The 12,662-nt window shown below is 50.6% G+C and overlaps 1 protein-coding gene across 2 annotated transcripts in view; it reads left to right on the forward strand.

Moving 5' to 3' along the window:
* Papd7 (PAP associated domain containing 7) overlaps positions 1-12,145 on the forward strand; it is a 19,474-nt gene extending 7,329 nt beyond the window's left edge. The window contains exons 6-12 of one of the 2 annotated variants that reach the window (XM_013013876.1): positions 1,479-1,692; positions 3,499-3,625; positions 3,838-3,938; positions 4,726-4,898; positions 5,335-5,493; positions 7,833-7,997; positions 9,932-12,145. In XM_013013876.1, coding sequence (XP_012869330.1) covers positions 1,479-1,692; positions 3,499-3,625; positions 3,838-3,938; positions 4,726-4,898; positions 5,335-5,493; positions 7,833-7,997; positions 9,932-10,126 — 1,134 coding nt within the window. In that variant the 3' untranslated portion in view covers positions 10,127-12,145. The remainder of the gene's footprint in view (positions 1-1,478; positions 1,693-3,498; positions 3,626-3,837; positions 3,939-4,725; positions 4,899-5,334; positions 5,494-7,832; positions 7,998-9,931) is intronic. The other variant, XM_013013877.1, reaches the window with a different exon arrangement.
* Positions 12,146-12,662: the final 517 nt, after the last annotated feature.

Genomic DNA, 12,662 nt, shown 5'->3' on the forward strand with positions numbered 1-12,662 from the left:
GGCTTTTTTCTTTTTGCTTATGTGGTGCTGAGGAATCGAACCCAGGGCCTCAGGCATGCAAGGCAAGCGCTCTACCACTGAGCCACCTTCCCAGCCCTCACACAGGTTTTTCACACATGGAAACAGCAAGCACTCTGCGGTTTTCTGGTTCTCTGATCATATCGGTGTGCCTTCCACCCTCCCCAGTGATAAGGCCCCAGACACCTTCCACCGTGTGTAGAAATTACTTTGAACTAAAAGTAGCCTTCTGTTCTTCATTGTCTGGTTTGGGATATTTTAGTAGCACATTGGCAACTACAACCATGACATACTTACGCTGTGTCCTGTGTCACTGATTTTTAAGGTCCTTGCAGCTGGCCTAGGAGCCCACAGAGGCCACACTGAGCCCGGGCAGGATTAGCACCTCCCTCCCACATCCCCATGCTTTGTCTCTGCCCAGAATCATCTCTGCTCAGGGCGGGACTAATTGCGGCACCTGTGCTCATTTTATGGCTGAGTGAGGGAGATGGCCAGGCTCTGCCCTTGGCTGACTTTCAGATACTTGATTATGACTAAACAGGAAAGCAATAAAGGTGAGACAAAATTAAGAACACTCAGCTTGTATGTACTGTGGAAATGAGCAAATCCTCAAAAGCCCAAACCTCCCGAGCTCTCGAAGTAACTTCTTGCTCCTTGGGGCATCGTGTGTTCACAGGTGTCCAGTCAGGACTTGGGCATCTGTCAGGAATCTGCCAAGATTCCGCGTTGACACAGTCCAATAGAAAGGCGACGCACCCCGCATTCCTGAGGTCCGGGTCTATAGCAAGTGAGATTGACAAAGGCTGCTTTTTGAATCCACTTTAAGAGCAAGAACTGCATGTGGGCAGCAGCATGGGGGCTTCTGAGGATTATGTGAGAAGAGTCACACTATCAGTGACATAGGACTTGTTCAGGAACTGCCGCTCAGGGTCAGAATGAGGCCATTGCTTGCTCGATGAAAGGGTAGCACTGAATTAGGGCTGATGCTGATCTGTATGATGAGCAGGATATGAGTTTGTTACAAATATTGTCAGGCAATGCACAGATAAAGGGACAGATAAAGGGAATCACTTCACTGTTGAAGTGATTGGTAGTGCTATTCAGTGTAATGTTGCCCCCTACTGGTTACATTTCAGAACGGTGCTCTTAAGGTGGCTGCGTAAAATTACATCCAACCATCCAGATGACTAAATTATGCTGAGTGTAGCCAGCAAGTGTGCCAGCATTTGGCAGCTTTTGGCGAATTAGATGTATGTGTGTAGGCCTCCCTGTACGGACTGCCAGTTGAAGTGATGAAGTGTAAGACTGCCATCTAGACATAGTCTTTCTTTGGAGCACTTTGTTCCACAGAGGCCCCGTGCAGCTGCTCAGGTCTCTGTGCTGGAGTCTGCTGGATATATGTCATTTTCTTTAGACTATGACTTGAGTCCATATGAATTGTGACTGCATTGCTTTTACAGTTGCATCCAAGAATTGATGCCCGGAGAGCTGATGAGAACCTTGGAATGCTTCTTGTAGAATTTTTTGAACTCTACGGAAGAAATTTTAATTACTTGAAGACTGGTATTAGAATAAAAGAAGGAGGTGCCTATATCGCCAAAGAAGAGATCATGAAAGCCATGACCAGTGGGTACAGACCGTCGATGCTGTGCATTGAGGACCCCTTGCTGCCAGGTGAGGCTCCGAGCTCCCCTGGCAGGGATGGAGGCCTCTCAGCCCCCTCTTCTGACAGGAGAGCGCTCAGCGTCACCCTCAGAATGCCTCATTCTTCTAACAAGATGGCTCTCTTTACAAGTGTTCATGTTCTATAACCAACCAGAATTAAGAATAAAAGACCCAGCATTTTCAGATTACAGAGGTGTTCGATACTCATTGTAAACTTGTCCCTCCCAGGAAGAAGTTATGAAGATAGAAAGCAAAGTGTTTTAGAATCTTCTTTTGGGGCATTTTTTCCTATGGGGATATTGATATTTGTTACTGTCATCTTTTATTTAAACAATGTCTACAACACAGATTACCAGCTTGCTTTTTGACTTAACAGTCCATCCTAGTCCCTTCCTTGGGTAGATGGGCTGGTTCCATTCCGGGATAAGGATAACCAAATGGAAGAGTCCAAGGCAGGGCTCCTGGCTTCATCCACTGGTGCTGACATGTAAAGTCAGTGCTTATACATCCAGACCCTTGGCAAGAGTCCTTTTGAGTCTTTGCCAACCCAATGAAGGTCTTTGATATAAATTTAAATTTTAACTTACATTAAAAAAAACAGTAGAATTAAACACATTGTTATTTATCAATCCCACGCATGTTTATTGAGCAGTTATTAGGTGAGACACTGGTCTTACTGTTGGTGATAGTATTGAGGGACAGGTGACAGAAAAGGTGGAGGCCAGCTCCAGGTACTCTGCCCCTCCGTGTTGCTTCCCGGTGTGACTTCTTGTGCTCTCCATTTGTCTGCCCTCTGTCTTCTTGCGGGCTGTGTGTTAGGAAAACCATATGCTGCACACAGAATACTCTCTCTTCCTCACTTTAAGTTTTCATTGCAGTTGGTTTCTTGTTATTATGCTGCTCCTATAGGCTTTGTTTTAATATCTTCAAATTCAGTACTATTTTTTAGTCTTACGGCTTCTTGGGTGAGATCATTTTCCTAAAAATAGCCTTCAAGGTAACGTGCTGGCTGTTGGTGTCATGGTATGGGAGCATCTATTTCCTGGCTGCACTGGGTGCAGCGTCTCACCCATCTGTGTGTTTATGTTGTATTCTCAAACTAGAGACATCCACTGCCCTCAATTGTCTGCTTAATTGTACTTGAAGAACTGTGTTATCACTGTGGGTTATCTTTAAATGTAGAAAAGATAAAGTACTGATACTTAGACTATTCCTCCTTAAAAAAAGAAAAAAGAAAAAAACTAGCCATACTGCCCTGTTTTGTGCAGGATGACACAAGTATATACCTTATAAAAATGAAGCTGACTGGCTTACTTGGTGATGGCCTCGTTTGGTTTGCTGTGAATCCAGTTTTAGCACCTGAGGGTTCACATCTAGGGCTTTCTTCCCCAAAGAGCTAACTTCCTGCAGGTTCCACAATCATGAGTTCAGTGGCAGCGTACTCAGGGTCAGCTATCAGCTCTATCTGCAGTTATTCCGAACTCACAATTATGCAGGTCAGCGCTGCTGGCTTCCTGTGATCGTGGCAGTCTGGGGCGTTAGCGGATTTTCATGTGACTCACACCTCCCTGGTGATGGTGACAGACCAGAGCCACATAGATGATGCACACTGAGCCTGCAGGCACTAGCTGTGTGTGCCGTGATGCGTGGTGCGTTCACAGGTGCTGCTTTCCAGGCGTACTTGTTGTGCTGGCCTGGCTCGGCTCTGCTGGTGGAGCCTGGGAGCATCTTGGTGGTGAGAGCTGGACTTCCAGTAACTTGCGGGATAACAGCTCAGGCCTGCAGCCAGGTTTGACAGCTGCCTTTCCATTTCAGGGAATGATGTTGGCCGGAGCTCCTATGGGGCCATGCAGGTGAAGCAGGTGTTTGACTACGCCTACATTGTGCTCAGCCATGCTGTGTCGCCACTTGCCAGATCCTATCCCAACAGGGATTCTGAAAGGTAATGGAGGTCCTGCATCTGCATTCTGGGCTCCCCGCTGCTTCCTTGGGCCACGGGTTCCCATGGCGCTTCTGACGCCCTGCTGTGGAGGCTGTCTGTGCTCCTTAGTAACACGACACAGTGTTCTCTAAGTGCAAACAGCTACTCTAGAGGGGTTTTCAGCTCCTTCCACCTGCCAAGTGGTGTTGATGTCCTACCTTGTTCTTTCCTAGTACTTTAGGAAGAATCATCAAAGTCACTCAGGAGGTGATCGACTACCGGAGGTGGATCAAAGAGAAGTGGGGTGGCAGGACCCACCTGTCTCCAGAGCTCGGTGAGAGGCGCGCGCGGCCGGGGACCTAGCCTCTGTGGTCTGCTTCCCGCCAGCTGCAAAAACACCTAGGTTTTCTGATGAGCAGCAATTCAATACTGTAGGCTGTAGATCGGCACAGTCCAGTGGGACTGAGTGCATGCTCTCCACCTGTGGGTTGTGAAGTTTCTCGTGGCTGTATTAGTAATGTGGAGAAGATGAGCACATGTATTTTATTCAGTTTCACTCAAGGTAAAACATTTCAGCATGTAGTTGGCTTAAGAAATTGCGTAGCTAGTTTATATCCTTTTGTGTTACTCTGTCTTTGAAATACAGTATGTACTTGTGTTTATAGAACCTTGTTTTTAGGGTACTAAATTTTTATGAGAAATGCTTTCTGATTTCTTAAAAGCTACAGGAGATGATGTTTTTATTTTTTTTTATTTTTATTTTTTGGGTCCAGTCGTGGGGCCTGAACTCTGGGCCTGGGCGCTGTCCCTCAGCTTTTCAGCTCAAGGCTAGCGCTCTACCACTTGAGCCACAGCAGCACCAATTCGGCTTTTTTTCTTTTTTCTTTTGTGGTGCTGAGAAATCGAACCCAGGGCCTCAGGCATGCAAGGCAAGCGCTCTACCACTGAGCCACCTTCCCAGCCCAGGAGATGTTGTTGTAAGCATAATCTGATGTTTTTCAGTGAATGAGGTGAATATTGTTCTACAATCAGACGAGTTGAATGTAACATTCTGTTTGCCCCTTGTACTGGCCGTTCTGGGAGCTCCTCTCAGTGATCTGTGCTGTGTTCTCTCACCCCAGACAACAGGATTAAGACAAAGGAGCGAATCGGCACGTGCAATGGGGAGCAGGCACAGAGCCTGGAGCCCGGCTCACCCTACAGCCAGCGCCTGACTTTGTCCCTGTCCAGTCCCCAGCTCCTCTCCTCGGGCTCTTCCGCTTCTTCCGTGTCCTCACTTTCAGGGAGCGATATTGTGAGTACCCCCGCGTCCCCTGGGTCGTCAGCCCCGGGTGCAGGCCTGGTAGGCCTCCATAGCAGTTTCACCAGCCTTGGTTTCAGTGTGTGGCGTGTGTGCGTGCATTCCCTGCAGCCTGCGCTGGGCTGCCCCTCTGGCACTGGCTTGAGAGTCCCAGTCTTAGTTGCCCATGTGACCTTTTGGTTGGGAGCAGTGGAAGCACATGGTTGAGCTGTGGACTGTTAAGAACCGATTTGGATGTTAAAAAGACAAGTTAGGTCCAGGTGTCTCTCCAGTATTTCTTTGACGTACTCTCATGTTGCAATGACTGGCGGGCAGCATGGCAGGGTGTTCAGACAGGAGCATGGTTCCAACAAGCTCTCAGAGTGGCCTCTGTGTGGGTGCTCCTCGGAGCTGAAGCGCTGCTCTTTTGGTTGTTTGTGCTGGATTCTAGGACTCAGACACACCGCCCTGCAGCACACCCAGCGTTTACCAGTTCAGCCTACAAGCACCGACCGCGCTGGTGGCCACCCTACCCACTGCCTTGCCGATGCCCAGTGGCAAGGCTCAGCCCAGCACTTCCAGAACACTGATCATGACAGCCAACAATCAGGTACAGCTCTTCTCCTTGATCATGACAGCCAGCAATCAGGTACAGGTTTCTTACTGATCATGACAGCCAACAATCAGGTACAGGTCTCTTACTGATCATGACAGCCAACAATCAGGTACAGGTATTCTCCCTGATCATACAACCAGCAGTCAGGTACAGGTCTTCTCCCTGATCATGACAACCAACAGTCAGGTACAGGTCTTCTCCCTGATAATGACAGCCAACAGTCAGGTACAGGTCTTCTCCCTGATCATGACAGCCAACAATCAGGTACAGTTCTCTTACTGATCATGACAAACAACAGATACAGGTCTTATTGATCATGACAACCAGCAGTCAGGTACAGGACTTCTCAGAGGACAAGCCCAGGCTACGGCTTTTGACTACAGAGCTCAGGACGGGAGAGGAGTGCTGGCTTAGAATTAGAAAAAGAATCTTTCGCATCTGTGATAGGCCAAGCATCTTTATCTCACTATATGTTTTTTCTAGGGTAGAATTCACTTCCCATCGTTCTATAAAAGATAGTCTTTGAGGCTGTTGATGGAGGCTCATTGTGTCTGATCGTAGCATTCAGAACACTGTTGGGTTCTTGAGTATTGAAATGCTACTTGACGAGGGCCGAGGTGATCATCTTTCTAGCTGCTCCTTCAGTATCCAAAAGGAGACTGCTGCTGTCCTGGAGAGATTGATGCTGGCCACTGCTTTGATCTCAGCATCCCAATGTTTAGGCTTTTAGCATTTTAATATGAATTGAGACTTTTCCTGTTATTATTTTGGAGACTATTCCTATTAGACTATGCTCTACTTTGAAATTTGGATTAAAGTTAGAAGTCTAAATGAGAATGTTGCAAATACTAAACTTGGTGTTAGTATCTTCATTATACATGAATTAAATATGAATGAACACAGCACATTCATTTACTCGAAAGTGAATGAAACTAGCTTTAGAGCTGTGGGCTGAGTTGAAACAGCTCCACAGACTGGTCTCTTGAGTAGTTTGGCTTGCTGGGATCCATCCATTTGCAGAGTCAGACGAGCTCCCCAAATGCAGAGCTTCACACTGCGAGGTTGACATGTGAGTGCTGACGGAGTTTGTAGTCGCACCCAGGAAGTGCAGCACAACCCACACACCTTGTTGGTGCATATACGTAACATTCTCAGGCGGTTGTTTAAATTATTAAATTTTGTCCAGATAAACTTATTTGCCACATCTGCCCATTGCATTGGGCAGCTACAGTTTAACTGGTGCCAAGTTCAGTGTCTCAGAGAGCTGCAGCATGCCCATCTCTTCCATCTCCTGCTGTGACTACTTGTGGTCCTTGCAGACTCTAGGGATATTGGGGAGTCTTAAGTCAAGTGGGTGCTGTGGCCGAGTGTCTCACTTAGTATTTACACAAATCTGTTGTCTGATGTGAGGCAGGCTAAGGTATTTATGTCAGTAGAAAGTGGTTCCTTCCACTGGAACAATTCAGTGAGCTCCATCCTGAAATACGGAGCTTGCAGAATGATGGCTACCCATGTGGGACATGATTTCTGAGTCTTACAGGGATGCAGTTGGGGATCCTTGATTGGTGGTCACTAAGGGGCGTTGGAGATCCCAAAGAACGGAGCATGCTTTTCTGGAGATCCACTTCCCTGGAGAGCAGAGGAGAGGCTGAGATTTCCCTAGCACAAGATTCTAGCAGAGTGGAACAAAGGGGATGTTTTACTGTTGCCCCTGCTCTTTATTCCCTGGAGTGCTTTTGATGGTGGCCAGCCACTGCGCACCATTCCCCGGTATCTCCCTCCAGAGGTGTTCGTGATGAACAACAGGATGCCCAGATGGGACGGGGCATTCGTGGCCTCATGTCCGAGAACTGGTGCTCACCAGCACTCCTGCGCTGTGGCGGGAATGGGCGCTTTGGGAAGGAGCATCCCAGGAGCAAGAGAAGAGGCAAGAAGGACTGCTCCTGGCTCCCACCTTCCCTCCGTGTGCACCTCGTGTTCCCTTGGGTCAGAAGCAGGAGGTGGGGGGGGGGTTGGGGGGGAGTGTTTATTCAGGGGCTCTTCCCACAGATCCAAGTGGTACTTGCTATTTTGATGGCTTGAATTGTGGTTTGGTCTTCAGTGAGTTTTAGAATTGGGTTCTGGGTTGACTGAATATTGTATTGCTCTTCCAGAAGTTGAGTTATTTCCAATTCAAGGGCAGTACTGCTAGGTCATGAGAAAACACTGAGGCTTTACCAAGCGTACGAGCGGGTGTGTGGGTGGGTTGTTCATAGGCAGGCCTGGCTTGTAGTGACTTTGGGCTTTGGGCCTTTGCTGTGGACAGGTGTGAATGTTTCTTTCTTTGTTCTTAGACCAGGTTTGCGATCCCTCCGCCCACCCTCGGGGTGTCCCCGGTTCCCTGCAGACAGGCTGGCGTTGAAGGAACCACCTCCTTGAAGGCTGTCCACCACGTGTCCTCCCCGGCCATCCCCTCCACGTCCCCCAACCCGCTGTCCAGTCCTCACGTGTACCACAAGGTGTGTGTCACCGCCGCTGCCCTCCAGCAGTGCATCCGGGCGTGTGGGGACACACGTGTTCACACCCCCAGCTGAGGGGGACACACGTTGTTCACACCCCCAGCTCTGTGGGGACACACGTGTTCATATCCCCAGCTGTGGGGACACACGTGTTCACACCCCCAGCTGTGGGGGACACACGTGTTCATATCCCCAGCTGTGGGGGACACACGTGTTCACACCCCCAGCTGTGGGGGACACACGTGTTCACACCCCCAGCTGTGGGGGACACACGTGTTCACACCCCCAGCTGTGGGGACACATGTGTTCACACCCCCAGTAGTGGTTTTAAAGGGGGTGGGGGTCACTTTCTGGTTACTCAACTTTCTTTTCTGAACTATTTTAAAATGGAATATACGTCAATTGTCCCAAGACGTCTCAGTTCTTCTGCTGAGCTGGTTCGCATACAGCTGAAATTTGAAGCAGGCTTTTGTTTTCCCATTTACTCGTTCTTTTCATGCTGAGGTATTTACATTAGTTTTCCAGAAGCAGAGGGTAAGACCAGGAACACACTTGTCCCTGGCGCTGTGTTTGCCAGTTGCTTGCCTCCCTGCCTGCGTGGATGAAGGGCCGCATGGCCAGGCCCCGTTCACTGTCCTCCAGCTCTCCCAGGAGCCCCGAGGGGCCTGCGGCTTCCGTGATGAGTCCCTGTGCTCTTCATGTGCGTGGAGAAGTGTGACCTGGGTTTTCTAGCAAGATTGCTCTGCAGGGTTTGATGTTTTCCCTTGGGATTCAATAAACTGGTATATCTATTAGTGTTCGCATCTTATGCCAGATAGTCCTTAAGTCAGGCACTGATGGCTCACACCTGTAATCCTAGCTAGTTACGAGGTTGAGATCTGAGGATCTCAGCCAGCTCAGACAGAAAAGCCTGTGAGGTGCTCGCTGATTTGGAATTAACCACCAAAAAAGCTAGAAGTGGAACTGTGGCTCAAGTGGTAGAGTGCCAGCCCTAAGTGAAAAAAGTAAGCAATAGTAAGAGAACCAGAGATTTAGCTCCAGTACTGGCATGCTAAAAAAAAGTCTAATCCAGTTAGGCCAGTGCATTTTTATTCTAGAGGGTTTGTCCTTAGCTCTCTGCGGCTCATTTCTAGTATATAACAGAACACTCTTGCCATCCTTTAGCAGTAGGCCTTTTGTCACAGTCCCATGCTCATCTGTCAGAAATAGGTGATAACTGGTCAAGAGTGGTTCTTGATTTTTATCCTCCACTTCTGGAAACTGAGTAATGAAATCAACTTGGCCAATAAATTGGAAAACAAAATAGTTTTCATTTTCAAGCTAGCTTATTTCAAATTTTAGTTTTTATGCTAATTGAGCAGGAGAATGGAGAGATGTCTTGTGCCACTCCACTTCTTAGTGGAGCGTCTTCATTGCGTTAGCTTATGCTTTCCTTTCTGCATTTCTGCTGTTTGGTTTGCTCTGAGTCTTACTCCGTCTGTGCGGAGAGCGTCCCCAGCCCGTGTGCTGCCCCTGACAGTGGCCAGGGCACATGCCACCCACTTGCGTGGTTCCGAGTCATAGTCTGGGCGAGGCCTGACAGGGAGCTTCTCATCCCTGTGGGGTGCAGAAGAAACCAGACAGGAGAGTGGAGAAGCTGTGTGGTGAGACCTGGCCCGCGAGGCTTCCCGGGAGTGGCTGCAAGGAGGTGACATTAATCTGGAGACGTCGGTGCCCTGCTCTGCCTCCAGCCGTGCACGTGGCAGCGCCCGCACCCGCCAGTCGTCCTCAGGCCTCTTCCTGTAGCCCCGGCCTTGCCGGTGGAGGGCAGTGCGCCAGGGTGGCCAGGCACGCTGCCTGTCTCGGCAGAGTGCTCTCCAGTAGATGGGGTGGGTGGCTGGTGTGGGGTCCGCGTGTCTGTGTCGTACTCTGACACTTCTCCCCCATCTCTCCAGCAGCACAACGGCATGAAACTTTCCATGAAAGGCTCCCACAGCCACGCCCAGAGCGGTGGCTACAGCTCTGTGGGCAGCGGAGGTGTGCGGCCCCCGGTGGGCAACCGGGGGCACCATCAGTACAACCGCACCGGCTGGAGGAGGAAAAAGCACGCGCACACGAGGGACAGCCTGCCCGTGAGTCTGAGCAGATAATGGCTCCTGTCTGTGTCCGTCCTGGACTGCCCCCGCCCTGGGCACTGCAGGGAACTAAGACCAGCATCCAGCACCTCAGCCGTGGGCCAGAGCGCCCGCCCCGCCCGCCCGCCCGCCCGCCGCTGATCACTCTGCATGTTTCTCTGTGTGGTGGTCGCGTCCATCTTCCAGAACAGCTCCCCGTGCTCATCTGTGAAGCCTTATTCAACACGGACATGTGTCTGCCCGTCTGCCGGGGGCCGCGCCGTGCGGGTGGGGCGGGTTTGGGAGCACGGGGTGCGTGCTCCGTGGCCCTGCCGTGGCCCCGTGCGTGTCCGCGCTCGGGGCGTGGCGCTTCCGTGGCGGGCCTGTCGCGGGGGTCGGCCCCTCCTGGCGCTCTTGCGTTCCTGCTGGGGAGGCCGGTCAGAGGCCATCGTTTTACTGCCCTCACATCTTGTTTGAAACTCTGGAACTGTTTTTCTATGTAAATATTGAAAACTTATGATTTGTGCAATAACTCAGATATTTTTTATTTAATTTCATATTTTCACATAAGTTATATTTAAGGGAGGAGGGAATTTTTTTTTAAACAAGCGTAGATCCTTTCCCAAGTTGCATTTTCTAAGTTGGGTTCATCATGTTGGCTGGTTGTCTGACGGGCATCATCGCAAACACCGTAACGCGAGGGTCTGGGCTTTATTTTGTGTCTTTTCTTTTGGTCAGATGTGCGGAAGGAGCGGCGTGGCCTGGGTGGGTCTCGGAGCCCCGAGGCAGGCCGCGGGCTGAGGGGCTGTTCTGACCAGGAGTTCTGCTGTTTTGGTTCTTTTAAACTAGACAACAAATCCAGCATTTAAAGTGCCAGAAGTATAACTCTCTAAGGGGAGGAAAGGTTGTTAGATCTTTAAGCAAAATGTGAACTTGGAAGCGCTCGGCTCCGCGGAGTCGCGTGGCGTGGCGTGGCGGGCCGGCGTGGCGCCCGGAAGGCGCGCCCAGTTTTAGGAATGTGGAGAAAGGAATTCTGTTGATTCCGTGGAGGAATCTGCATAGCAGTATGCATTCGTTCTGTTAAGAGCAACTATTCCCGAAGTACCTCCACTGCTCGGGGCAGGCGGGGAGTATCTTCACGTATCGCAGGAGAGCACAGCCCCGCGTGGGCCCAGGAGCGTCCGAAGCATACCGGTATCCTATGCAAGTGTATTCTGCCACAACAACCACTGTCTTTCTTACCTTTTTCTGAACAAGAATATATCCATCCTGCCGAACCCTGAATGTTCAGAGCACTATGGTTGTCCCGGGAGTTGGTTGCATCTTGCAGGCCCTCTGACGTCCTGTTTTGAAAACGGGGGGTCTGGCCCTGCTAAACACTACAGGTAGGTTGGTGTTGGAAGTCCGCTAGCGGAGAGCGCGGAGATCAGAGGCTGGAGGCCCTGCCCCCGAACGGCGTGCGGCAGTGGCTGTCCTCGCCGGGCGCCGGGGGCTGTGGCCACCGGCACAGCAAGCTGTGCGCGGGGCCGCCGCTCCAAGCGGGGCCCCTCCATCTTCTACCCGAGCAGTCCGGCTGTTTACGGACCTCGGGCGCCTGGAGGCCTCGCAGAGCGGAGCCGCACGCGTGCACACATGCGGGGTCTGTAGTCGAGAGGATTAGAGTCATCCAAAATATTTAAAAATATTTAAATCGTGAACCTATTGATAAAGCATATTTATCAACACTGATCCTTAGGCCTGTACTAATCTCTACACATTAGCAATATTGACTGTAAACCTGCGAAAGGAAGCCACTGCGGGCCCAGGCGCGTGCCCGCGGCATGTAGGTGTGCGTTTTAAAGGTTGTTCCCTAGACACAGGTACCATGTCCATTCCTGTCACGGTGAACCAAATGAATTGGCCTGGCTACCACGGCAGTGTGCGCTGCAGGTTTCACAGAGTTACCATGTTCCGATTTATGTGTGAGTGTGTGGACAACAATGTGGAAGCTAAAATTGACATATTTTTATGTAAAGTTTTTCTATTCTTTGATTTTTAATAAACTTTGAAAATCAGCTTTGTGCGTGAGTAGGCAGGCACTTTCCTTGTCGCCCGAGGCGGCTTGCAGGTCGTGGGTTGGGGTGTCACGGGCTGGTGAGGGAGCCGGTGCTGGGCCGGGCTCATGATGGCTCCAAGCTTCACGAGCCCCGCGTGTGGAAGAGCAGCAAGCAGGTCCCCACGAGTGAGCTGGCCAGGGACCCGCAGCGCGGTCCGGCACCTGGCAGGCCCACACCCTCCAGCGAACCCTTCCCAGCGCCCATCCGGTGTACCTGGAAACAGCTCACGTGTGAGCAAGCGTGGTAAGAGTGCTTACAAGCCCGTGAGTGACGGCTCGGAGTCCGGGCTGCGTGGCATCTTCGTGTGTGTGTACAGTTTCCATGGTGCCTTCAGCATCGCCAAGGTGGGTGTTTTGGCCAAGTAACTCACGCCTCTCCACAGATGGATGGTTTGCGTTGTCCAAGACCGGGATTCGAATTCAGTACGTGACACTTGATTTCATTCATTTGCTGGTGCTCCACCCCCTGAGCCACGC

Source organism: Dipodomys ordii, unplaced genomic scaffold (genome assembly GCF_000151885.1).
Source record: "Dipodomys ordii isolate 6190 unplaced genomic scaffold, Dord_2.0 Scaffold21, whole genome shotgun sequence".
In the NCBI taxonomy this organism is placed as follows: Eukaryota; Metazoa; Chordata; class Mammalia; order Rodentia; family Heteromyidae; genus Dipodomys; species Dipodomys ordii.